Consider the following 27,724-nt stretch of genomic DNA (forward strand, 5'->3'; position numbering starts at 1 on the left):
GGAGGACGGAGGCTGACGGAGACGGGGATGCAAAGAAGACACATGAGAAGTGCTCTCTCTGTAAATGCCCAGTAACACTTGTGGTCTTAAGTGCTGTGTTTAGGTGCTCCCACTGTTCTTCAACTTTTAAAATGGCAAAAAAAAATCTCTCTGTCAGCTTTCACAGTCGTTAACAGACACAGTGAGAGTTGTTCTGCTTAAAAGTAAAAATGACCCCAAAAAAAAAGGCTCAGAGAGGAGATCTTTAAACGTACAGAAATAATACCAACGAGGGCACAGAGGATGTAACACTTCCACCAGTGGTCCACAGGTGGCACTATAGTTAACTGGTAGCCCTTTAAACACAGACAGTTAACCCTCGGCTGATTACACACTCACATGTCAGAGCTGAACCTCTCCAATACACAAGTTTCACCAGTTTTTTTGAGCCGATGGTTTATTTACAATGAAGGTGACACGCTTGGCTACAAAATAAAAAAAAAATGTCAGGGTTGGCTGTTGCGAAGTGCCAGCCCTGCTTCTGATTGGCTGCTTAGTACTGCGGTGTGTTTCTATCTGCGTCTATACGTGTGTGTGTATGTTTGTATACAGTATGTGCATGCGCGCGACTCAAGTTTACATATCTGTGTGCAGCTGTTTGAGAGTATCTGAATGTGAAGCGCACTTTAACATGATAATAGTACCAGACAGTGTGTGTGTGTGTGTGTGTGTGTGTGTGTGTGTGTGTGTGTGTGTGTGTGTGTGTGTGTGTGTGTCGGGGGTACGAGGTGATGGAGGGCGTTACTTCACAGTCAGGTAGGTTTTCTAGGAGGGGAGGGGGGAGGAGAGTCTGTGGGCAGTGTGTAGTCTTAGTGCAGGCCGGAGCCGGTGTGTGTATGTGTGTGTGTGTGTGTGTGTATGTGTATGTGTATGTGTATGTGTCGGTGTGTGTGTGTGTGTCTGTTTGTTTGTGTTATTTGATGATCTGAGGACAGTCGCTCCACGCTTTGGCCTTCCGCTTGGCGAGGGCTAGCCAGGCAGGCTCTGTGGACACCTGTGGGGAGTCGGTGGACGGGAAGCGCTTTGACACCTCCTTGACAGCAGGGGGCGACGGTGTGGAGTCTGTGATCTCAACTGAAACAACAACAAAAGGGAAATAATTACTCCAACATCAATTTATAAAGTTAAGATCAAGTAACATGTAAATAAATGATCTCTCTCTGGTGAAAATAAAACAGTTCTGCTTAGCGCCCCCTACAGGACTCTCAGAGTGTATGAAGTAAGATGCAGCATTTTTCTGTTTATTTTCTGATTTTGTGTTTTTAATTTGTAATATTAATATGCCTTCCACAACTTTCTCTTTTCATTTGCGGCACATTTAATTAGTCACATTATTTGGACAGACTCTTTGAATTTGCATCAATTCTAAATCTGAAGTTTGAATTGATGTTTGATCTTGTTTCTTACATTGTTTTTAATATTTAAAACTAATTAAATGACATAAACACCATACAAAAGTGTGCATAAATAAATATATGTCTGAATAAATATCTCTATCTATATTTTTAGGATTTTCTTTGAAATGTCTGTATGTCTTATGTTTGTATTTTACAAAGAAGTCAAGGAACTGACTTTTTGCTGCAGCTAACTTATTCATTAAGAGAAAGCTTCATTTTCCCACTTTTTAATATCATCAGAACTTTTTAAAAGATGTCCTTGACAATTCAGCGTTAGGTTACTTTGTCATCTGTTTTGTTTAATTTGAGATAATAATCCTCAATTTCCTGCAGTGTCTTACCGGTGACAGAGCTGGGTAAAGTGCTGGCTTTCTTCAGTTGTTCTCGTCGCTCGAATCGTCCCAGCAGGCTGTCGGGTCTCTTTGGCTCCTCCGGTGTTTGAGGTTTGGAGGACGGGCTGGTGCTGCCGCTCCCTCGGCTCTCTGTGGGGCTCAGCAGAGCGACCTGCAGAGGAGATGTGATGGATGAGAGGAGGAACTGTGGGAGGTTTTGTGAATGAAAGCGTGCAAGAGGGGGGCACATACACTGTCTCGAGTGTGCTTCTCAGCCTGCTTGGCCTCTCTTTGGCTGCGACGCTCGTCTCGGTTCTGCTGCTGCTCCCGGAAACCTTTCTGTTTCTGCAGGGCGAGTGTGATCCACAGAGGCCCCGCCTCCTTGTCCTGGACCCTCGAACTGTCCAGAGAGTGTCTGCTCTGCAGGGACGGCTTCTCTGCAGGGGGACACACACAGAGATGACATCAAAAAAAAAGATGTGGAAGTGGTGGATGAAACAACAGAGTTTTTACGATGCTTTAATGACAATATTTGCCTTTATAGCAATGCTATGTGTAGTTCAACAGAATCACAATTTCATTTTAAGAGCTAAAAAGAACATACTGGAGAACAGAAAACATCTTGCAGCAGTTTAATTATGTGCACGGAGTAAGATCCTACCAGTCCAGTACACCATTACAGGATATAACCCCCCCCCCACCCGATGGTGATAGTCTCCCGCTTTGAGGTGCATGTTTGAACAGCCAGGTCAGGCTTTAGGTGAATTCTCCTGATTACACCCTGCTGCATTCTCCAAGCTCACTCCGACTTTCTGCAGAAAAAATGCTAGGGGGGCTTGCAGAAGAAACTGTGGATAAAGTCAAAGTGAAACATCTGGCTGTTTGTGTTCACACATACAGCGCCTCCTGGAGTTAGTGCAAGTGTGAAATCACTATAACTGATTCTTTTGAGTCGTTTTAAAGTTCTTTGTACAAAAGACTGGACATTAACAGGGTACCTTTTTAATTACAAAAAAACATTCCAAATCTCCTGAGTTGTTAAAGAGTAACTAAACCCTAAAACCACTTTTTTCAACTCTAAACCTCTGTATTTGAGTATTAAGAAGTGTTATGGATCAATTCAAGTCCAAATCTCGACATTTGAGTACAAAGTATTGAAATTCAAAATATTGTGTTAGAAATGTGCATGGTGTTTGCCCTTCCGTTTGAAAAACTCTAACAGCTGTGTGGAGTGAATGCCTACGTCACCAAACCTATAAAAGCCTCGTCACTTGACGCGGCAAACTGTCAAGTGGATTGAGAGAGCTGCGCGAGCAATAGTTTAGTGGTTTAGTAGTTGGATTGTGCTGTTAGTATAGATTAATTTAGTGTAGATTGTTTGTGAGTTTATAGTATTTACAAAGTTAGTTGGAGGTTGTAGGCAGTAGATTGGTTGTTAGATCTTATCAATATTAGTTAGCTAGTGGCTTAGCTTTAATTGTAGGTTAGCTTTAGCTCGTAGTTTAGCACAGTGACTTTTAGGAAAGTGAGTTTTCCTAAGTGAGTTGTTTGAATTAGCATGTAGTTTTTAGAGTATTTATTAGATAGCTGCAGTAGCAGCTCCGGGTTGCACAGCTTTACAGCGGACCTGGAAATTAGGCGTCTGTGGCTGCCTGCTTTGGGGCGACCAGACCGTGATCTCCCGCCTACAGCTTGGTAGTGCAACCATCACTTCTCCAAAGATTGTTTTTCCAACATCATGGAAGTGGAACTGGGATTTTCTAAACTGGCCAAGCTAAAACCTGATGCAGTGCCATACGTTGCTCTCCCGGTGCCGACAACAGGAGGACAGTCACAGCAGCTGCAAGTCCTTTGAATATTGAGGTGAGTGAATAAATAGTATGTTGGTAAGAGGCATTTTATCAACATCACATGTCTGCTTGGCTAATTTTATGGGGAAATAAACTGCTCAAGGTAAATGACGTTGGCGAAGATAACGTTTAGGCTTCGGGAAAAGAGCGCACTTATAGAGATATTGGCGGTTAGCCGTTAGCTGACAGCTAACGCTAACAGCGTTGTTGTGTCCCGTTGCTGCGGTGTCTTCATGTTCGCTCTTTTCCCGCTGCCTTTAATAATTATTGCAATTAATTAAAAACGTCTTTTATGAATTTAAAATTCAGAATTCTTAATTCTTGAGCCCATTATTAAATGTTAGTTATCATAAAAATATTATTTTTTCAGGGATGAATCTCAGACTGACCCTTTTTGATGAGCTCCGTCTTCCTGTCCGTCTTCTCTCTCCAGGGGATGTTGATGGAGGGGAAGAAGGATCTCTTCTCCTTCGGCTCCTCCTCTCCTTGGACGGGGCTTATCCGGGTTATCGCTGAAGCCTCCTCGCTCCTCGTCGGCTCCTGGCCGGACGACTCTGCGGCTCCCGTCCTCTGGGTCAGGACATCACCGGGAGGCCCGGGGGACACTTTGGGTAGCGGCGACGGGGGAGGTGTGGGGACTGGTTTGGGCGACGTGGTTGGTCTACGGTAGAACGGAGGTTTGGAAACCACTTTCTCAGTGTTAACGTGTGCGGGGGGGCTGCTGGTCGACTTACCCGTTTTACCCCGAGGGAACGCAGGTGAGGCGGACGCATGCGAGTACTTGCCAACGGCGCCTTCCTTCTGAGGCGATGTTGGACTTGATTTTTCAGAGAAGACAGAGGAGGTGTCAGAGTCCGGCTCGATGGGGGTGAGAGGTGAAGGGACGCCGTCGAAGCTGTCCCCGGCGCTGTAGCGTTTCTTCCGTTTCTCGGTGGACTGCTCGCTGTGGAAGCGGAGCGAGAAGTTCGTCCTGCGCAGCTTGATGCCAAAAGGTGAAGGATTGTCCTCCCCGTCTTGTCCTCCTCCGTCCGCTCCCTCGCCCGCCTCCGTCTCGCTCTTCGCCCTGCTCTTCAGCTCCGATCCCTCAGGTTTGGCTCCGGGACTCGGGACCAGGAAGGAGGGCAGGTCTTTGGCGAACATGCACTCCTCCGAGCCTCGCTCCACGATGCGGACGGTTTTACTCGTCCTGCTCTGAGGGCGGCTGGCCGGAGGAGGAGGAGGAGGCGGAGTTTCAGAAGGAGCAACTTCATCCACTGCTTCTTCTGCACCGAAGACCTCCGAGTTCCTGTTTGAATCTCCAAACTTTTTCTTCGCCGGTGTGATGGAGAACTTGGCACTGGCGGACATGGTCTTTCTGAGGTTGGCGTGGGAGAAGGCAGGCTGTTCCTCGGCTCCCGGCTGTTTGCCAGGCTCGTGCTCGTCATATTTCCCCTCCTCGACTCCTTTGAATATTTTCGATCTGATGCTCGCCCACTCTGCGAGGACCGCTGAACCGGACTGATCCGTAGAGAGCGAGGAGGACTCGTTGAGGGATTTAGTTTTACCAGACTTGCGGTCCGGTGACGTCTTACTCTTGGTGGGCGGGGTCCCCTGTGCCTTCCTGTCCTCTCCGAGACCCAGCAGAGACTTGCAGGCTGTGTCTTTGATCTGGTCCAAGTTGACCGCTGTCCCACAGAGCTGAGCGCCCGTGACGAGGATGGCGGTGTGGGGGACGTACGGGGACGTTGGCAGGTTTGGAGAGTCGGCTCCTTCAGAGGACGAGGAGCCCTTGGTGCTCTCTCTTTGCTCAGCAGCGGCGCCGCCCTGCTGGCTGGAGGCCGGCGTCACGGGCGTCAGGTTCACCTTCTGGAACAGGATCTGTTTCTCTCCAGAGGAAACTTTGAAAGAGAAAGGCCGCTGTCTCTCCTCCATCTCCTTCCACCGCAGCTCCTCCGCCCTCCTCTTCCTCTCCAGTGGATCCGAGCAGCCGTCGGCCTCCTCCTCCATCGACAGCCTCCTCTGCTCCTCCTCCTCCCTCCTCCTCCTCTCCTCGGCTTCTTGTTTCTTTTTCTCTTCGATCTCCTGCAGCCTCAGCTTCTCCCCTTCCTCTTTTTTCTTCCTCTCCTCCTCTTCCTCTCTTTGTCTCCTCCTCTTCTCCAGCTGCCTCCTCACTTCTTCTTCCTCCTCCTCTCTCCTTTTTCTTTCCTCCTCGTCTTTCCTCCTCTGCTCCTCCAGTCGCCTCCTCTCCTCCTCTTCACGCTGCCTGCGCTCCTGTTCCTCTCGCATCCTCCTCTCCTCCTCCTCTCTCTGCCTCCTTTCTTCTTCCGCTCTCATCCTCCTCTCCTCTTCCTCCCTCCTCAGCCTTTGTTCCTCCTCCTCCCGTTGTTTACGACACCTCTCCTCCTCCAGCTCTCGCAGCCTTAGCTCCTCCGTGACCCTCTTCCTCTTCTCCTCCTCCTCCTCCCATTTGAGCCTCTGCTCCTCCAGCTCCCTCCTCCTCCTCCTCGTCTCCTGTCTCTCCTCCTCGTGGAGTCTCTGTTTCTTGAAGCCGTCCAGGGACTCCACAGAAGCTCTGCGCTGCTCCTCTGAGGAGACGCCTGCTGCCTCCAGCTCCTCCTGCAGCACACCTGGAATAGAAACCTCCTGGAAGTCCTGCAGATTTAAAAAAATATAATCAGTGTTTACATTTTTTTTGTCTAAAGCAAAGGAGGTAAATATCTCTTAATAAAGCAACAACAATGTAGCATGTCTTCATTTACCTGGGTAAACCTCCGGTGTTTGCGCGACACTCTCTGGTTTTTAGGTTTGACGGCCAGTTTGTGTTTGGCGGCGGTGTTGTCCAGGCGAGGGACAGATTGCGGAACGGCGTCCAGGTTGATGGACTCGATGGTTCCTGTGGGTGGAAGAACTCTCTTGGACCTGGGAGACTTCACTGGGGTGCTATGAGGTTCAGCATGTTGAGCCCCCCCCTGGACCTGCTTCAGACACAACAACAGAGAAATAAAGAAGAAATGAAATACATCCAATCTTACTCTATTTACCTGAAGAGAGCCCTCAATGCTCTTGATGGCTTTATTCTGAATTTGGAAAATAAATATTTCAGGTTTTTGCCTTTCCTTTGAAAATAATACAAAAAAACAAAATGCTGCCTAATGCACTTTTATCGACTGGTTCTGCTAATAACAGCAAACCTGTCTAGAAGAACTCCTATGACCCTCCATGCCTTCATATTCTGGTTCAATCTACTGGATCACGCAGTCCACTCTGCTGTGACATCACTCCCATCTCTTTGACATTTACCACAAATTCAGTGCAGCTCAAACACTTCCACTTGGAGGGAATCAAGATGGACAGTTTGAAAAGGATCATAAGTGCTCTTGTTTAAACTGTGGGACCTTTAATACCCACAATGCACCTCACTCTCTGACAAGTTTGGGCGAAATCCAAATGTGTAGACATCTCTGTTTGTGCAAGATTCATCCATCCACAAGGCGACTCATCATCCGACCCTCTTTAGATATCCAGACAGCCTGCTTTAGGGGCAAACTTTACCAGAATGTAAAGTTTTTTAACACCCAAAACTAATTCAAATGGATGTGATGAGCTTTTCTTACTGACAAGGACATAAAAGGAAAGAGCTTCTTATCCATGTGTTAAACACGTGTCAAAAAGTTTCTTGAGTCATGTTTGCTGGAAATAAGATTCAACCACATTGAGATTATTAGAAATATTTGGAATTATCAGCCCGTCTGTCCACAGAACATACAGCCATGCAATCTCTCAGCCCCTTGCAGAACACATCACTTTATGTAGGACAGAAAGAGAGGACAGAAGTCTCAGAGTGGACATGTGGATTGAGCCTCAAAAGATTCAGCTGCTACGCTGATAGCAGCTGATGTAACACTGAGCTGCTGCTGGCCTGCAGCAGAGATGAGCTTTGAGCTCCTCTCTTTGCTAACTTCACACCAGAAGATGATTGTTGTCACTGACAGACCTGTCTATGGTCTCCACACACAGCTGACAGATATTAGGAAAAAGTGAAATTGCGGTATCTTTTCTATCTACGAGAAATACTGTGTTATAAAAATGTACAGGAAGTTATTCCAAACATAGCAGGGAGTTTCTATAGGTTTTGTTATGGACAATTAGCATTTGAATCTTGTGCCAAATTTTTTCAAATTTTAAGTCTAATTTATCTTGGGCCCCACACTAATGAAGAAAAACATGTGACAACACATTTTCAATAATGTGATAATGATATGAAGTACTAAAGAAGTAGTTTTAGCTATGGCTGTTCGCAGCATGTTTCTCTTAAAATCAAGCATTTTATTTACCATTTAATGCAGCAGTTACTCTAAGGATGGCTGATGCATGGATTTAAAATGTACACAAGCTGAGTGAGAAAGCAGGACTTTGCAAAAAAATACTGGTATTTATCAGGATAAATTCAGACCTTTGCCAAATGTTTATTGCAAAAGCTCTTACTAAGTTAACCATAAAGTTGTGATTTATTATGCAGCACCTTGACCTTCATATTTTATTTATTCAGAGGTACTTCCTCAGACTTGTAAACAGACTCCGAGTTTTAAAATGAAGTGAGTTTGCCTTTAAAATGTCATCTGAAAAGTGAATAATGTTTGTGCTTTACCTTTGTCTCTGTGTTTGCCGGCTCAGACTCCACCTGAGCCAACACCTTCAGAGGACTGCGGGGAACCTCTTCCTCATCTGAACTCCCCTCATCTCCTTCACTTTTCCTCAGAGAGGGAGGCCTCTGGCCAAACTTGATACCCTGTGCGATCTGCCTCTGTGTGACCAACAGAAAAGTTGCACATTGTGTTTTGCAGGACAGGAGGGAAAAAAACTGTTTTAGAAAAAGAGAGAGTATAGCACTCGGCTACAAGTCCAAACCTGCAGATTCCTGACTTTATCTGAGACGTTTTCCTGCGACATGCTGTGATCCAGACCGGCCTCGGTCACTGGCTCCTCTGGGATGAAGATGCTGTCGTGAGAGAGAGCTCGAGAGCCGATGGGATTCAACTCCCTGCGAGAAGAGGATAGAAGAGCGAGAGGAGGAGGAGGAGGGAGACAGAGAAGAGCGTGTCATTACTGTCAGTCGTTCATTCATTTATCATGAGACAGCTTCAACATGAAGTCGTTCCACACAAAGAAATGAATGACTTTTTAACACACCAGTAGTTCGAGCCCGCCAATTAAAGGCGCGTTGAGCCATTTACAAGCTGTATTTAAAGCAGATCCTCAACGCTCTCTCTACAGATTGCATAACCACAGCTTTTATGAGCATTTATGAGAGACATTTTTAACACTTTCATTTCCTGTCAAAGAAGACAATATGTTGATCCTGACTGTCTACATACATACATGCCCTATATTATTGATAAGACCGTTTCTTTACAGCTTTTATCAGCGGTAAGTCCAAAGACACAAAGGAAGGCTCAGTTTCAGAATGTGTAAATCAAACAGTAAAAATGAAACTCTCTGCACTCATTCACCTCAGATTTGGATCGGGCTCGTCCTCGTCAGACACGACTCCATTGCACACTTCCCCGGTAGAAGAGCTTGCCTTCAGCTCTGCTCCATCCAAGCCCCCCTTCGCCTCCCTCTTCTTCTTCCTCCCAAAGAGTCGTCTGAAGGGCTGGAATTTGCCCTGTCGCCTTCTCTCTGCCGGGCCGAAAAGAAAAAAACAGATGACAACCACAGAGACATGCAATCACATCATCAATCCTCATGTTTCCCCCCCCCCATCGGGGCTGGGTCACGAGCAGGACGGTGTTTATGGGCGTGTTTGTGTGTGTGGATAATGAAATGCCAGTGACTGAATTAAAAAAGGAAATAAATCAAAATAGCAGATGGAAATGAGAAGAAAACCTTGGCTCTTTTGTTTACTCTTACTTACAGGAAGTGTGGAAGATAAACAACAACAGGCATAAAAAAGGAAACACCCAAAGACACAGCAGCTCCAGAAAAACTGAAAACAAATCCATGAATTATCGGCTTGAAACAGGAAAACCCCTCTCCATGATTGATGATCCCTACTTTTAGATGTTTTTGTGTGAATGATCAGTAGATTGATTGATCCTGCAGTAAAGAGGCTGTAACTGCTGCAAAGTAATCCTGGGATGAGATGGACCTGATCAAAGTGTGTCAACTGAAGGTTGTTTGTTTTTGTCTCTGACAGGCTCACAGTGTTATTCTAAGTGTCTGATATAGCGATATTAGCTGTTACACCACTTCAAACCCACCAGTCATCTCACTCTCTGAACATGGGAGTTTATGGTCTACCAAAGCAGCAACATCCAGAAACTGAGGTGGAAATTTGCAAAAAACTTCAGTTCCTCCATTTCTTTTTATAACCACCATTTATGCAGGATACGAGTTATGCATAACACACCTTTCTAACACACTACCTGAACATAAAAATCATTGCTTGACTTTCATCTCATTTAAATGTATTTTGTCTGTATTGTTGCTCTGTATCTTTGCTCATGTTTTGCTATTTTGTATCTATTTTGTCTTTGTTTGTTCTCGCTTTAGTTGCCATGTCTATATATTCTTGTTTCATTTTGTTCACCTTATCACCAATGAAATAAAGTTATGCATAACTAGGGGTGTAACTATTCTGACTGCAAGTGGCCACGTTGTAGCAGTTTGTCAGGAGGCTTAAGTCCACCTTTGTGCCTGTCCTTTACTTCCTGTTGGCTGACATTTGTCATCTAAGATAGAGCGAGAGTTCCTGAGTCGATTAGATATTACATTATAAGAATACAGTTGTTTTATGTTAGCAAGCTGACGACATCTACAGAGTGATTCCAAACGTCTAAAGTCATTAAGAAATAAAAACATTACTAAGTTGATCTTGTATCATAATTGAGCGCAGCACTTTAAGATTTCCAAACGTTATGTGATGCGTAACGAAAGGAAAGAACATTAATTATGGCTTAATGACACACATCACAGATAATGACTGTGCAGAGTCTCTGAGTTATCAGCATGGGGGGGACAATCCTCTTATCTGTGGAACACTAAGGGAGAGCTCTTCTGAGATAAAACTGCAGTTTGTGTTGCTTACTTCATGCCAGTAAAAGTTTGAAACTCTTACAAAGAAGCTGAACTTTCCCTGGAGAGTTGTTGACATGTTTTTTTTTTTTTTTCAAGTTTACAGATATCTTGTTTATTTAACTTAAAACATGTGATACAGAGAACTGCTATGTGTGTGTGTGTGTGTGTATGTGTGTGTGTGTGTGTGTGTGTGTGTGTGTGTGTGTGTGTGTGTGTGTGTGTGTGTGTGTGTGTGTGTGTGTGTGTGGACGTTCGACCTAAGGTTACACAGCTACAAAGCCACTCTACACCGACGAGCACACGGCCATTCTCAGGCTCTGTGGATCCCTTTCAGAGCTATAAGTAGCATCTGGTGTGGGATTTCACTCCGCATGCAAAGCATCATGGGAAATGATACAGTAAACTCATTTCCCCCACTTTGAAGTGCGTGTCATTATTCCCGTGCTGGAGAGAGTCTGTAAGCATTAATTTACTGAGGAATGAATATGAATACATTTTATTCTGTGTTTAAAAGACTGAGAGGGAATCCTATTCATCCAGATAAATAATCAATCCAAATCAATCGTTTCTACCAAACACTTCAGAACAAGGCCGAACCATATTTGTTAGAATGCAACACGTACAGTCACAGTCACATCTCCATGTGTTCACCGTTGGATAAAATGTGATTTTTAGATTTCAAGACAAATGCATAAGAGGAGAGAGTCCAAATGATCTCACTGTCTTTATTGTTTTTTCTTTTGACAAAGAGAGGCAGCTTTAAAGAGAAAGAGAGGCAGAAGCTCAGTCTGAAGGGACTTGGGTTGGGAACCGGAGGGTCACTTGTTTAACAACCAGAAATACCGAGCCCAGAACTTGGTCTGCTATGTGGAGAGGTGCTGGTTCACTTACTGAGCACTGCTGATGTGCCCTTGAGCAAGGCACTGTACCCCGACTGCTCTTTCATGTGCAGCCCGTCACTCTGACATCTCTCCATTAGTGCATGTCCATAAGATGTGTGTGTGTTTCAGCCTATGTGTGTGTAGGATGTCTCAATAACAGGGGTAACAGTAATTTCCCCTTGTGTGATAAATAAAGAATAAAAATCTGATGGGGTCGACTATAAGTCTGCAACCAATCACATCCCCCGCATGAAACAGGAAGATAAACACCAGATTACTTCTGTATATGATGGTATCTAACCTCATACAAGAAAAGCCATTTATAGCACCCTGCAAAAAATATCTTTCAAAATTGTACCATACACGGTTTAATTATTATAAACATCTGTAAAGCCCATTTTAAATATGCCACCAAAAAAACCAAATGATAAACTGAGTGACTTTTACAAGTGTCTGGTTCTGTCCATCCTGAGACTTTAGAGCATAAAGACAAAAAGATGATTTGACTTATTTCTTGTTAGGAGCTTTAAACACTTGATTGACCGACAGAGCAGAAACTCTGTGTCACCTACTGTACTCTCCATTAAGAGATTTATCTCTGTACTCTTTATGTTTGAAGTGACTCAGAGTGATTATGAGACTTTTAATGCTCACTTTGTTTTGTTAATCCTTTTTTACTCTGCTAGTTATATATTTTTTATTTTCCTCATTGTTCACTCATATTTAGGATTTAAATGTCTAATTTAAGACAGAGATGTCATAAAGAAACATTTGTTATAAGAACTTTTATGTAGGGCTGCAGCTAAGGATTCTTTTTGTAATCTATAATCTAATAATGATAATTTTCATGATAAATCAATGAAACATTTTGACTTTAAAACATCAAAAAGATGTAAAAAATACTCATCCCAAGTGTCCCACTGCCTAAAGTCACATCTTTGAATGTATTTTTTGCTTTTGTTCAAACCAAAAAATTAAAGATTTTTCTTTAAATCTGAAATTCCAAAACTTAAGGTCACTGGAACCAGCAAATCCAAAACACTGCATTTCTGATTCTGATTCTGAAAAGCCCCAAAATGAATGCAAAACTCCACAGGATGTGTAAGATGTTATATTGGTGTGAAACAGTATTTAATTTCATTATAAACTTATTTTTTTCAATTAACTCATCATATCTTCTGTTTTATAAACATTGAACAATTTACTTGGGTGTTCTTTTATTGTGCAGTAATCATAATTTCACCCTGAACTCCTTAGTTTGTTTTTTTGTGTTGTATGGAATTAATTGTAATTTATTTTAAAAAGTTTTAATAGCAAAGCTACTCCTCCACATGTCCATTAATCAATCTGGAGCACGGAGCAGATCCCACAGGCTTCAGCTTCCATTGTGGTTTTTTACATTTGTGTTGTGGCTTTTTGCAAAGCATTTAGATTTGCATTTGTCTTAACAGTCCTGGCCACAATCAAATCAATCCAAATCAAATAGTTGCTCATTCATTTTCTTCCAATCAATATTAATTTAAACATTGCAGCTCGCATTTATGTTTTTGTCTGATAATGTTTCAGGCGTGCAGAACTCAACTCGAAAAAAAAAGAAAAGAATATTCTCTGGGGATTCATTTATGATGTATTTATTTAATATAGTTCTGAGAGACTTTTTTTTATCTACCACCATATACCTCATAAATCTGGTAGAACTAAATACACACCTCATCCGCAGATCCGCTCTATTACTTTTTCTGTCTGTGAGCAGCGAGAGATATATTTTCTGTGTGACACTGATGTTCTGTTTCCCTGCAGCCTCTTAGTCTTTCTACTCTGATATAAAGCCCATAATGCATTGCCACGGGCCTGTACACACACTCAGGCGTGAAACCAGAATGGACAATTTTTCCTGCAGCGAGGACTGAGCAGCAGCACCAGGCAGTAATTCAGGGGTTAACTTTGACTTCCTGTGTGCTCTTTCTGCAGTTTTGTTTTTGACCCCGATCCTCTGCTGATTTTCATTCTAGATATCTGATCAGGAAATATTTCACATGTGGTGATGGGAAATTAGCAAGTTGAACATCAGCAGGAGGCTGGCTGATTTAAAAACTGAGTGCAGAGTAACATTCAGGCTGCTTTAAACTCGATTAATGGATGTGATAATGGACAGTTTGTCAGTTTGGTGAGGGCACTTGTTTACTGTTTTGCAGTGTTCAGTTTGAAGATCGATACCACTTTCATGTGTGTCTGTTCAATATGAAGCCAGAGCTGCTAGCCTGTTAGCATAGGTTAGCATGAATACTGTGGAAATCGACCAGCCTGGTTCTGTACATCAGGTTTTCTCTTTGCCACTTTGAGAGTAGCAGAAAGACATTTTAAGCACACCCTCATTACTGCTGGTTGTCATCTCTGCACTCTCAGTTGAAATCAGTTCAACTATCAACTAGTCTGACTCTGGGAGCGTATAGTGGTAAGAGCGAGCACCCGGTTTCTGACTCTGTCCGCTCTCCTATCTAAAACAAAAGGCATAAAAAGCCAAAAAATAATAATAAATCTGACTCGTCTTGAAACTATTTCCAGGCCAAGCTGCTGCTAATTCATCAAAGACATCAGCGGACACAGACTCTAATGCCAGATATATATATATATATATAAATATATATATATATATATATATATATATATATATATATAAATATATATATATATATATATATTAAAGCTCTGTTTTAGTCTCCACCACCTCCGGAGGGAAATGTCTCTCTATTTAGTTGCCTCTAACTGTGACTGTTGTTTTCTGCTGAGAGGAAGTGTACAGAGGAGTTCTTGTATTTATATTCTGAAAATGACATATAAAGCTTATAAAGTAAAACCAGAACCGTGAGGATTCAGAATCATCACTACAATCAAAGCCGCTCGCATCTGACATCTTGTCTTCAAAGGAACAAACAGTAAGAACGTAATCTATAGAAAGGTGGACACAGCAAACCAATAAGTCTACACACCAACCCATCACAGCACGCACTTCTTAAAGAGACAGTCAACATTTAATCTGAGGTCATTTCATCCTCATTGTATAGAATCTTTTTTTGCACTGTCTCTTTAAGATGTCTCTAAAAGCACTCTTTTTTTTTTTTTACCTGGGCCTTTGGATTCGGTTACCTCTGAAAGCATGTCATGCTTACTTTCCGTGGCGTCCGTTGCCATGGTTACCGCACACCTTTGCTGTGATGAGAGAGGGAGGAAGTGAGTGTGGAGTTGCTTGTGTTGGTTTCTACTGCAATGTGGGAATTGTGAGCTTTTAAATCGTACAGAGAGAGAGAGAGAGAGAGAGGAGAGACACGAGAGAGATAGAGAAACGGAGAAAGCTGCAGTCAGACTCTTTCTTTTGTTATTCTGCTCTTCATCGCCTCCAGCATCATCATCAAAAAACTCGGCTCTGTTAGTTCCTGCAGAATCGCTTGAGGTGATTGGCTCGATAAAGACGTTAGCTGTTCAAAAAGGCAAGATGAGCGCTCTGAGGCCTCTCTGTTTGAGCTCTTGGTGTAGAAACGGGGGCTAATAAAAGGTCAGCTGTACATCTGAAAGGATTATAAACAGCTGAGGGGTTGGAAGGATGCAGATTTGTTCCAAAATGTCTAAAATAAGACTCAGAGATCCACAGCAGTTATAATCACACAAACAACATGAACCAGCTCAACCTCATTAAACCAACAACAAACCACAAAACTGCTTCTTGAACCCTAAAACAAATGTCTGCAGCACGTCAGCAGAGCCAGAGGTTTTCTGATGTCCTGCAGAAACGTGCAAAAAAACCAAAACCAACCCGGGACGGCCAGTTTTTAAAAACCCAAAGAGTGTGGGAGACAGTTCTGAGAGAGGCCCGCTGTCTCCTGCAGGATCAGCACGCTGTGGGCTTCCTTCCTGAGTTGGACAGACTCTCTCAGAAATGTCTCTCTCTACCCCCCCCCCCCCCCCCAAAAAAGGCTCTTTGTCCTGTGTGACTGCAGCCAGCGCAGAACAAGGAGCAAACAAGCATGTTTGTTGTGTGAGAACAGAGAGAGAGAGTGTGTGACTGTCTGCTGCTGTACAGAGAGACACAGTGATTCTCTGCTTGTTTGTTTGTTTGTTTGTTTTCATGTGTTGGCTGCAGGTCCAGATGATGAGCGAGTGTCTGTTTTAGTGTGTTTGCTGCAGAGGACAGACTTTGGAGCAGCCTGAGAGATGAGGATGAGAGAAGCACGAGGAGCGGCCATGTTGCTCTACACAAGACGTCTTTGACAGGGATGAATCAGAACAGGATGCTGCGTCTCAGCACTGTCTGACGGTGACACAGCTCTGCTCTCCCCGAGCAGCCCAGACAGCTCTCCAAGCCCAGCAGCATGGCTTTAGCAGGTGGCTAAAGTGCCTTATATATGTAGCACATGTAGCTTGCTGACAAAGCAGACAGACGGCCGGCGTAGCTGTGTTAGGGTTTACCTATTTCAGCTGCACAGCTCGAGATGGCTGCACACCACTGCAGTAAAACCTTAGGGAACATCGATCTGCTCTTTTTTTGCACAGAGCTCGTTTTACTCAGATGAGAGTCGTTGCTGCCTCCTCTGTGGCTTTGGGAGAAAACGGTGGGAAAAAAAATACAGAAAAACAGCAGTTTTTTTTTTTTTTTAAAGGGCTGTTAGCATCAGAGTGACCAACATGAGCATGACATGGAGGGCGACATGAGGAGTGGATGGATGAGGAAGCGGAACAATCTTTAAGGATGTATGAGGACGTGAATAAAACAGACAAAAAGTTTTCCGTGCTAGACAAAGACATCGCCTCATAAACACAAAAAGATCCTCTGGTTTCAGTGATGGGAGCAGCAGCTGAGGCCAGGAGGGGACGGACGCGACATAGAAACTACTCACACAACAAGCCATCATCCCTACAAACAGTTTATGTGTTACAAACACAACGTGTGTTTCTCCTCATGTGGCCTCGAGGTCACGTGCAACAAGGACAAAGATGAGACGTTCAATTGCACCCCGTTATTCAGCACACCCAACTGTGCAAAGAGGAGTCAAGGAAATAACAAATACTGAAAATAAATATGAGAGGTGTGTGGGGCTTAATCATCAGTCACACTGCTGCTGCAAAGACTGCAAGTATAGAACGTTGTGATATTGTTGAGTAGGAGTAGTTCTGTTTACATTCTAATTATAGGTGTGGTGTTTTTATGATAACTGTACCACTGAGTCTATTACTTCTTTGTTACAATTCATTTTAAAAAGGAAAATAAAAAGTTTGCTGCTTATGTATGCTCAATAAAGTATGTAAAGATCTTAAAGGGATACTTCACCCGTTGAAACATGAATCTGTATTGACATTGGGTCATATATGTAGAAATGTGAAATACATTTTGAAGTTGGTGCCTTCTTGGCCGAGAAAAGGCAGAAAGTGTCTTTTTGGCTCATGTGGATGAAAGACACCAAATCCCAGAATGCACAGCACTGCAGGCCACTCCCACTAAGGTCATCTAGTTCAGAATCAGAAATACTTTATTAATCCCAGAGGGAAATTCAATCATTACAGTTTCTCAGCAATATAGTAATATAGCGGCGAGACGGCTGCTGCCGACAAGCCGGTCTTGTGTCGTGGATGGCGGCGGCCCCGGCGGCCAGCGATGAGGACCGGCCAGTGGTCGAGAGCTTCTGGAAAGTCGTTTATATTTGTTGTTGTCTAAAATTAATCAAATTATTCTTTATGTCTTCAATATCTTGTGGCTTAAGAGAAACAGATTCTTACCTCGACAGCTTCATGTGCACAGATGCACAGTGTCTTAAAAACACAAATTATTACAGACAGCTTCACTGTCAGTCTTTCTAAAATCGGAATCAAGGGGCGCCAGTGGCCTAGGGGGTAGAGCGCTCCATGTACAGAGGCTGTAGTACTTGAAGCAGGCATCAATCCACACTCTCTCTCTCACTTAATTTCCGACTATCTACTCCCCTGTCACTCAAATAAAAACAAAATAAAAATATGAATAAAAATATAGTTTCCATGTTAAACGAAAGTAACTAGGCACAAAGTATTTAACCAAAGTGTTTATTCAAGATATTCAGCATTATGATGTGTGGATCATTAAATGTTACATAAAGTGATGATGAGCTGACAGAAAACTTTGTCCTAACTCTTCTATTTTAAGAACATCAGGTACAGTTTTCATTCAAATACCTGTCAGCTCATCCCACCTTGGTAGCAGACAGTGTGTTCAGTTCACAGAGGTGGAACATGTGCTGGTTCTGCTTGTGATAATGCAGAACGTGTGTCAGTGAGGATCACTTCAGCCTGTCAGACCTGAACCTGCTTCTCTATGAGCAGAGAGGAATAATGTGTTGACGAGCTTCAAACTATCAGCTGGACGTTCACACAGCTGCTTCTCTGATGCTCATACAGTATAGCTTCACTATCTCCTCTCACACTTTATTCATGTACAATAGAGCGCCACAGGAATGAGTCCTAAAACCCAGAAGTAAGTTAGCATTTGAGCGCCATCGGGTCTATCGTCTAAAAGTCAACGGGGACTTTGAATGGGTTTGTGTTTAGACTTCTGAAATAAGGTCTGTGGTTAACACAAGCTGAAGAGATGTTGGTGTTTTGTTAGACCACATAAACTACGTTAGGTAATACCCACACTTGTGAATTTTGGAAGTTTTTACTCGTCTTTAAAAAGGCGGTTGCTAACAAGTGGCTAAATGTGACTACAGTGGTTGTCGGGGACATTAAACATCATCACACCGGACACAGAGGACGGGAACTCTCTCACTAGTCGGAGATGTCTCCTGTAGGTTTAATCTTTAGGTTAAGGTGAATATTATGTTAGTAAACTATTTATTAAACTACGTGGATTAGTTTATCGGAGATCGTCTGAAGAATAACGCTAGTGATGTCACAATCATCTGACTGTGGTGTAGTTAGCTTGTAGCATAACGTTAGCTTTTGACTTCTGTCGGCTGCATTAACTCTTCAAACATCATAAAAATGGTTTTCATCTGTGAAGATTATCCTGCTGAACAAAACGCCTACGCTTCAGAAACGTGTGTTTACCACAGACTTTTTTCTCCGCCTGCTGATCTTGTACTAGTCTCTCTTTTCCTCTGCAGGAATGTTTTTGGCATGAGTTTGGTCAAGCAAGGTCCAGAGTGAAAGATATTAAAGGTCCATAATACCACTGCAGATCACCGATTGGTTAGCTTAAAGGGATACTTCAGCCGTTGAAACATGAATCTGTATTGACATTGGGTCATATAGTAGAAATGTGTGGCCAGCAGTCAGTGACGGCCGGCGGCCCCGGTGGCCAAGACACAAGACCGGCCTGTCGTCAGCAGCCGTCTCGCCGCTATATTTATATTTTTTCGCCATTATCAGCTTTCTCCATAGAGCCTGTTAGCAAAGCTTCTAAGCAATATGGCGGACGTTAAGTTTTGATTCTGGGAATGAGTTACCACCCACTGATCTGTGATTGGTCTGTAGCTTCAGTGGTCGAAAATATGAGGAACTAGCGTTGTAGTTTCACACCGCTAACCACAACAGCTTCCAGTGACGATTTTTGCGTCACTGGAAGCTCCTTTTCAGACTCAGAAATACAAAGATTTCCCATCTCAGAGGAAAATGAGGGCAGGATGCACGACCATTCAAAAATATTACCAGGTTTCTAATGATACAAAGATTAATGCAAATGGGTGAAGTATCCCTTTAAGCAACTGTGTAAGACCCTGGACAACCTTCACCCTTCACTCTGTTTATTGGTTTAGTGAGCTACAAAGCAACTTTGCAAATTATGAAAGATCTGCTCGTCAACAAGCAAGGCAGGAAACTGCTTGAGGCCCCAGGCCAGTAGAAGTTCCCCGAGGGGCCGACAAACTTCAAACAACAGCACTTGGTTTAAAATGTGCAAAAGTTGCAATGACAGTAGGAAACCTCCCTAAGGAGGCCCCATCTGACAGCCTTCTACTATAGCTGCGCTGCCAAGCATTTTCATGCATTATTTCTGTGAAAACCGAAGTTTGTCGATGAAAGTCACCGAAGGAAAATGAAGAATTGAAAAAATGAGGAAGGGAAAAAAGAAGCCAAGACAGAGGAGCTGATAATGAGCTGCATGTCGTCCCCAACTCTCTCCTCTAACATCCCCTGTCCCTGCATCCATATTTCAAGTAATAGCTTTGGAAATATACCCAGACATACTGGTTGCTAATTCTTGACTAGATTAGACTTGACTAATGGTCCTGGCAGAGATCTGAATACCTCTCTGGTTGATGAGATATTTCAGTTTGTACCAGCCCCACTGACCAACATTTCCCTCCCTGGAGCCATGCAGTTATAGTTTAGCTAATATTGTGGTTAGCTGCACAGAAACAAACAGCATCTATCAGAACATTACTGCCAGCCCAGCAGGCCTGCAGTAAACACCGCCTCAGTGAATCACACAACATCATCTCCCTGCTCAGATGTGATGCTGTAAGATGTTGGCATTTGTCTCCGCTCTGCATGTCCACAGGCTGCATGAGGAGAAACAATGGGTCTGAGAGTGACACGCTACATGTATCACATGACTGTGGTTACATTTTCCACATTAGCCAAACGGTTAGCTGACAGCGCTCAAGTGTACAAACAAACAAATAACACAGAGAGAGGACTTCTACTCCCGCTTGAGCAACGCATACACAAACACTGAGATGTGATTTTTCACAGCTGACAAAAACCCACAGATACTGAAGTTAAAGAATATTTTCACACTTCATTAAATCACCCTGAACAACACAAGCTGCTGCACACAAAGAGGCAGCAAACACACAGGAAGAATACACACAGTTAAAGTCAGGCTACAAAAAAATGATGCATGTGTTTGAAATGTTCTGTGTAAGAATGTTTTTTCTTACCGCTGTGCAGTCGCTCTGTGAGCCAGGCGATCTGTGAGGACGTAGCCGTTCCACCTGCCTGCTGTCACTGAGGATCTAGGGCATTACCTGGAGTCAGGTGTCAGATGCAGAGAGGGCTAAGATGTGTGTGTGTGTGTGTGTGTGTGTGTGTGTGTGTGTGTGTGTGTGTGTGTGTGTGTGTGTGTGTGTGTGTGTGTGTGTGCATGTGGGTGTGTGTGCATACAAGAGAAACGCTAGGTGCTCTCAAGTTGATAAAAATTTGATTGCCGCTCTGAGCTGCAGTGATGTCCTGGGGATAGAAACTCGTGTCGACGTGTGTTCTCGGGTGCAGATGTGTGTTGGAGGGGGAGCACATGCAGCGTGCGAGGGGAGGAGGTGTGTCAGCGAGGAGCTCAGAGAGCGAGGAGAGATGGGCGTTCTCCTGTGTCTGTTAGTGCTGCTGTTGCTGAGGAGGCACAAAGTGACACTTTGTCTCTCCGTCAAAGAGTCGGAGCAGGGGAACAGAGCGGCATTCAGCATTTCAACCGGCTGATGCACACAAAGACTTTCACTGTGGGTTAACAGTAAGAGAGCGGGCACATGTGTGATTATAACGCTCTGTACTACAACTGCTTTACTGTATTATGGTCACAGATATCTATTATAGACAATTCTGTGGAGCCCTTTAAGCTACACGCAGGTGCAAATGTAAGCAAGGACATAATCACAAAAAGAAAAATCTACATTAAGCAATATCTAAATTTATTATCGCAATATATAACACAACAATCCAGCCAATTTGAAGACTATCCTGATAATGAGAGAGGCTAATATAGGAGGAAAATGTAGCTTATCAGCCTGCTCTATGTTTTATGATTTTCTTCATTTGTTTTAGAAACTGTAAAAGCTCTTAATAAAGCAGTTCTCTATAAAAAAAAAAAACAACAGAGTTTCTCTCGTGGACACAGGATGTCAGGAGGACTGCAAGCTGAGCCGCAGATAACAACATTAGCTCAGTTTTGGAGACCCTATAAGTGTTCATCCGAATTATTGGTAGAGTTCTGCTCTTTTCCTTAACAAACATACTCAAGACATTGATAAAGAAATGTAATTTAACTTATCAGTGTCAGATGCTCAAAAAGGGACTCAATATGATAGGAGGGGCTGCAAGCTGAGTTGCCAATAAAATGAGCCCAGTTTGTACGCATTGATTACTTCAGTAAACATCGTTGACAAGGTTTATAACTGGAGTGAAATATCTTAGGACTGCTGCTCTCCAAAACAAACAGAATATGTGATTAAAACCAGCGCTCTTTGGCAGACACAGGACATCTGGTGGGGCTGCTAGCTGAGCTGCTGTTCACTACATCAAGTTTTACAGGAAGAGAAAATAATGTAATTTTGATGTAAAAATACTGAGAAACTGCTTTATTGAAATTTTTTTGGGAGATAAAGGAACATTTAACACAGGAACGCTGGATTAAATCCAGGAAAATGTATTTTTCAATCTAAGGTGATTTTAGTATCGGCGGCGAGTTTAAACACTGCAGACTGACAGGATGTTGTTGAATTAATGTGAGCAGTTTTATATTTAATCTCTTTTATGAAAAATGTATCACAATCGTGTATGGAGCTTGTTATACCGGAAACAATTTAGCTTCTTTTTCTAGTTCTGATGTGGATTCATAATGTCTGTGTGCATCAGCAGTGTGAGTGTTATTAAGGCCAACCCCCCCCCCACACACACACACACACACACACACTCTCTGTCTCCTCTTTTGGCAGCTTCACACTGCAGCCTCTCAGGGATATGGTAATGATGGGGCTTTACCATCCTGGATGCTGCCTATAATACAGCAGCAGAGCACTTCAAAGACAGCCTGCTCTGTTTGTGACTGACTGTGTGCAGAAATAGAAACCCCCCAGTGAAAAAGCAGCAGCGACATGCTCTCTACACAGAGACCCACACCCACATGTGTTCACAGCGGAAGAGGGGGCAGAGAGTAAAAAGACCCCCAGCTGTTCTCAGTGACTCGAGCCGTTTTCACACTCCTGAAAATTTCTAGAGAATTTTCAGAAGGATTTCAGGATTTTTTCTACTTTTACCACGTTTCTGGTCTTGGAGCTTATTCTAAATACGCTTTAGGCTTTTTAGGTTGGGTAGAATTGGTTATACATGAACCAGTTCGTTTGCCCACTTCCATCGTTGCAAACCAAAAGGTGTCCAAAACAGCCATGTGGGGGTGCCTTAAAACCGCTTACCTTCAATGGTCAAAACAAGACTGGGACTGGAATTGAAACTTAGCAGAAGGACATGGCTGTTGGCCCTTCATGAAAGCATGTTGCTTTAATGTCTAATGATATGGTAAGGTCATGTCATGATTTAATTCAGAAGATATATTACATATTGCTCCTTTAACTAAAATAATGATAGCACACTTGCTAGCTAGTTAATTCAAAGATCTGTTCCTAAAACTACAATACATGTTTCCTCACTCAAAAATATCAGGTATAAGAAGCCTGGAGAAAATGCTAGGTGGACACGGGCCTTATGAAATCACTTTAATGTTCTTTTTGAAAGTATATACGTATAGGCTATCACTTTGTTTTCATTAGGGTTCAGGGGTGCTAAGCTGTTTTTTTAGATGCAGGTAAGGGGGCTGCAAGGAAAAAGGTTTGGAACCGCTGACTTCCACCTTCTACAATAAAACATGATTGCATCAGTGCATCACAGAATGAGCACAAAAGCTCATTTCAATGATTTTTCAACCAGCGTGTCCCCTGTTTTGCTTTTTAAACATGCAGCTCTGTGACTGCAAATCAATCCTCATTTAAAGGTCCAGAAAAAAAAACCGGTGAGTCAGGATGTCTGATTAAAATCACAGTCGTAGTTGCGGTTGTGTCTGAGGTCAGGAGGTGATAAATGACTCAGAAAAGATGGCGGCTGTCTGGGAATCCACAGATGTTTGAAAACATATTCATTAGTCATTGTTTGGGTGTCAAATATTCAGTCAGATGTTTGATTACTCTGCAGCTACTGCCCCTCTTATTACCACTGCTTACAGTACAGTCCATCTCAATGTTATTCCCTTTTTCTGCTTTATTTATTATCAAGGCAATGTTTCTCTCCCTTTAAGTCTCATACAGTTTTTAAATACTTGAGTTGTTGATGTGAGATAAGATTCTCACTGTCACCAAAGATACAAATTCATAAAATTAGTGTTTTTACTTTGTTCTGAAAAGGCATTCAATGGTGAAACATTTCTTCTTTTTTTTACATGAACCTAACATTATCTTTTTTTTTTTTTTTACATTTTTGGAGCCAAACCTCGAAGCTGTCTGGTGTCACTAGTGTGGTGTGACTGGCGTTCAATATATTAAAAAGTGTACCTATTTAGGAGGAGAATTGGTGATATCTTTTCAAACTGCACTTTGTGTTTTGTCTACTTTTTGTTCTGTCGACCTATACCTCTATGTTGTGTTGTGCTGTCACACAAATGAAGTTCCCAACAGACAAATGCACTTCTTGGAATTTGAAACAAGTAAGAGCACTTTTAGACAAAAAAATGTATAATGTATTTAGAACACAATATATTTGATGCGCTGTAGTGCCACTCTATTCCTATGCTGTAAGATTTGAACAATATATGAACATTTCCTGCAGGATTAATAAAGTCCTGTCTTATTGTACAGCAAAGAGCCTGAGCTGAACAATCTGCGTTAAAAGAAAATCAACATGCACAGCAAAGTCTAACTACGGTTACAGCTAGATTAGGCCCTTTCATTGGAATAATGTTCTTGTGGCAGTATACAAGCATCATTATTATATTATAGAGAATTCTGTGGAGCCCTTTAAGCTACACGCAGGTGCACATTTAAGCAAGGCGATATGACTGAGGACATAATCACACAAAGAAAAATCTACATTGAGCAATATCTAAATGTATCGCAATATATAACACAACAATCCAGCCAATTTGAAGACTATCCTGATAATGAGAGAGGCTAATATAGGAGGAAAATGTAGCTTATTAGCCTGCTCTATGTTTTATGATTTTCTTCATTTGTTTTAGTCAAGATAATTAGAAACTGTAAAAACCCTTAATAAAGCAGTTCTCCATAAAACAACAGAGTTTCTCTCGTGGACACAGGATGTCAGGAGGACTGCAAGCTGAGTCGCCGATAACAACATTAGCTCAGTTTTGGAGACTTGTGCCAGTATACAAGCATCGAGGGAGCATCGATTTAGTGAAGAAAAAATATCAGACTCAAGTTTGCAAGTTAGTCAACCACAAAGTGGTGGTTATATGTTGAACCGTGAAGACATGGTAAACTGCACAGTTCAGTACATTTCATAAAAACTACATTTGAATTCAGGTGCATGCTGTCCTCTATCAGAGTGATGACTGAAGGCAGACGACAGCTCGACTCATGCTATGCTACATGTTTGTGCTGTTTGACTTTTGGATCAAAAACCGGCACGGGACTGTGGAGGTAGAATAGTCCAGTTTGGCTCTGATTTACCTATAGGTGTGTTAGACTTTGACATTTTAGACAGACTAACATGTTTACATGTATTTTAAAAGTCATGATTCCCTCTAACTGCGTTTAAACACTGACACTGACATCTTATCTCTTTTTTTAATTAAAAAGCTTTGACTTTATTTCCTCTGCTAAATACACACTTTTCATATGTTCTATCTTAACCATCAGCTCACACTCTTTCAGTTCACAGCTTCACCTGTCAATCAGGTGCAGTGAAGCCAACCAAACAGCAGCAGCATAAACCCCACCAGTGCAACCAGTACCACCAGTAACAGGGTGTGAGTTCATCCCTTGGCTGTGTGCCATCTGCTCTATCTCCTCTCAACCTCTGCTCACACACTCTCTTCTGATGAGGACAGTGATGCAGTATTGATTTAAAAATCCTTTAAATGACTTGTAGAAAAATAAATCTATCATTTCATTTTTTCCTCCCCACACACACAGGCCCGCAGCATATGGCCTGTGCGTGGTTTTTACAGCTGACACAGAGAGAGAGAGAGAGAGAGAGAGAGAGAGGAGAGAGAGAGGAGAGAGAGAGAAGGAGAGAGCATCGTGACATCTGAGGCTGTTCTGTGTGTCGACTCGGATCTGTGTATTGAAAGGCTGCACACACACACACACACACACACACACACACACACACACACACACACACACACACACACACACACACACACACACACACACACACACACACACACACACACACACACACACACACACACACACACACAGAAACCTACAGGAGCGGATCAATACGGGGCCGTTAATGGCAGATAAATGGATGCTGTCGCGCTGGGATTACAGTCTATTAATTGCGGAGTAAAAGGCGCACGAGAACAAAGAATGTGGCCTTTTTGCTTTCCCACATATTGTCACACATGAAACCAAAAACAGAGCTACACCGACTGACATCCTTAGACTCGATCAAATATAACGATTCATTGCTTTTTGGCCTGTTGACATCGGCGTTGTTCCATTTCAAGTCCAAGCCCATTTACAGCACACACAGAGAGACCCCCCCCCACACACACACACACACACACACACACACACACACACACACACACACACACACACACACACACACACACACACACACACACAGACGAGCGTGGATGGAGAGAAGATGTGAGCGGGTCAATGAGAAATGAAAGGTGGGAATCAGAGACAAGGTCATCAGCGTCGTGAAAATGGAAACAAAGCAGCAGAAACACAAACAATGAGAATCTGAAAAAATGTCTCCACCTTTTTTCCTTCACGCGCTCCCTCCGTTGATCCGCGCGCTGAGGTAAAGCACAGCTCCGACCCTTTTGTGTTGCTGCTGCTGATGCTGATGATGCTGCTGCGGGTACCCGACAGACAGGGGAGACGCACGCACAGCTGCACGCGGAGGAGATGGAGAAGGGAGGGTGTGGCTGCGCGAGGAAAGGAGAGAGAGAGAGCGCGAGGAGAGCACGTTACCGTAACGTCAGCTCGCGCTTTTCGGAAGTAATTAAAGGAAGCTGCCTCGAGGTATAAACAAAACGTGTCCCTGAAGGGGTTAATCTGCTGGGACGTAGACGCATGTACTTGAACGTTACACACCAGCATCAGTCATTCTGAGTCTGAGTTTACAGCTGCTTTGATTTACTCTGGAAATGATGATTTATATCTACATATAATGTTGTTTATTATAAAAGGTTTGAATAATAGACATACAAAAATATTCTTCAATATTTTGATAATTAACTGACTTTTTTTTTTTTTTTAGCAAAGAGGCATAGTTAGAATAAAAGCATGCTAATAAAAATAAAACGTATAATTATTATTAAATATAGCTCCTCCTCATTGATAAGGCCTTGCTTTTTAAAAATATATATAGGCTATATATATATATATATACATTGAACATTTAAAAAATGTCTAAGTTCTAGGTTTAACAGAACAGGCGAGGGCGTTGAAAAGGGTGGCCATGGCCCCCACTGAAATCTGATTGGCCCCTCCAAAAGCCCTTAACACTAGCCGTTTTCACATGAGTCCGCTACACGGCGCTATAATGAGAATATTTGCCTTTATATCAATGCTATGTGTAATCCAACTTTAAACAGTCACTGTATATAAACGTCATTTGGGTCCGGAGTATATTCGGCCGCATTCAGACATCAGCTTACTCGGATTTTCTGCAGAAAAAATACTAGGGGTCCAGCAGGAGAAACTCCGGGTAAAGTCTGCACGAAAAATGCGAATGTTTGCATTCATACATAGCCTAAAGAACCTCCGGGTAGCCAAATCTCCGGAGTTTTTCAGGAGATTTCCAGATGTGTGAAAAGGGTTACTGAGTGCATTCACATGGACTTGAGTATCCAGGTTATGAGCTGTATACTGTATCTGGGTTTGGATAATTTTTAGGATATGGCGTTTACATAGACACAGAGAAACCTGCTTATTCATATTCTTGTGCACGATATAGACTACTATCATCCTGGTTATTGGTTACTGTGTCCTGTTTGCCCAGGCGCCTGTTATGGTTTTCTTTTACAACACAAAACACTGCAATTTTGAAATCTGAGAAAAAGGGAACCACTGTGGCTTATTGCAGGCTTAACACTGTTAAGTGTCGTCAATGAAAAGGCCAGCTTGGATTGTTTCAGGTGTTGTTCATTTGATACAATCTGAAGGAAAAGTAAACAACGGGTTAGCCATCTCATTCTGTAACAACAGTAACTTATGTTTATTATACATTTTTATTCTTCCTGCTCC

At 42.8% G+C, this 27,724-nt stretch overlaps 1 protein-coding gene across 3 annotated transcripts; it reads right to left on the reverse strand.

Annotated features, from left to right (window-relative positions):
- Window positions 1–229: 229 nt before the first annotated feature.
- Window positions 230–26,390, reverse strand: cracd (capping protein inhibiting regulator of actin dynamics). 3 transcript variants are annotated; one of them, XM_061028756.1, is made up of 9 exons: window positions 26,231–26,390; window positions 9,108–9,276; window positions 8,506–8,638; window positions 8,246–8,401; window positions 6,357–6,572; window positions 4,008–6,249; window positions 2,021–2,205; window positions 1,778–1,940; window positions 230–1,113 (listed from the first exon to the last, which is right to left on the reverse strand). In XM_061028756.1, exons 3-9 carry the CDS (start codon window positions 8,545–8,547, stop codon window positions 953–955), a joined length of 3,165 nt encoding a protein of 1,054 aa, XP_060884739.1. In that variant the 5' UTR covers window positions 8,548–8,638; window positions 9,108–9,276; window positions 26,231–26,390; the 3' UTR covers window positions 230–952. The 3 variants fall into 3 exon arrangements, with proteins under 3 accessions (XP_060884739.1, XP_060884747.1, XP_060884756.1); XM_061028764.1 differs by lacking the exon at window positions 26,231–26,390 and adding an exon at window positions 20,459–20,598; XM_061028773.1 differs by lacking the exons at window positions 230–1,113; window positions 1,778–1,940; window positions 2,021–2,205; window positions 26,231–26,390 and adding exons at window positions 3,419–3,617; window positions 16,020–16,037.
- Window positions 26,391–27,724: the final 1,334 nt, after the last annotated feature.

The sequence above is a fragment of the Labrus mixtus genome, chromosome 3 (genome assembly GCF_963584025.1).
Source record: "Labrus mixtus chromosome 3, fLabMix1.1, whole genome shotgun sequence".
Lineage (NCBI taxonomy): Eukaryota > Metazoa > Chordata > Actinopteri > Labriformes > Labridae > Labrus > Labrus mixtus.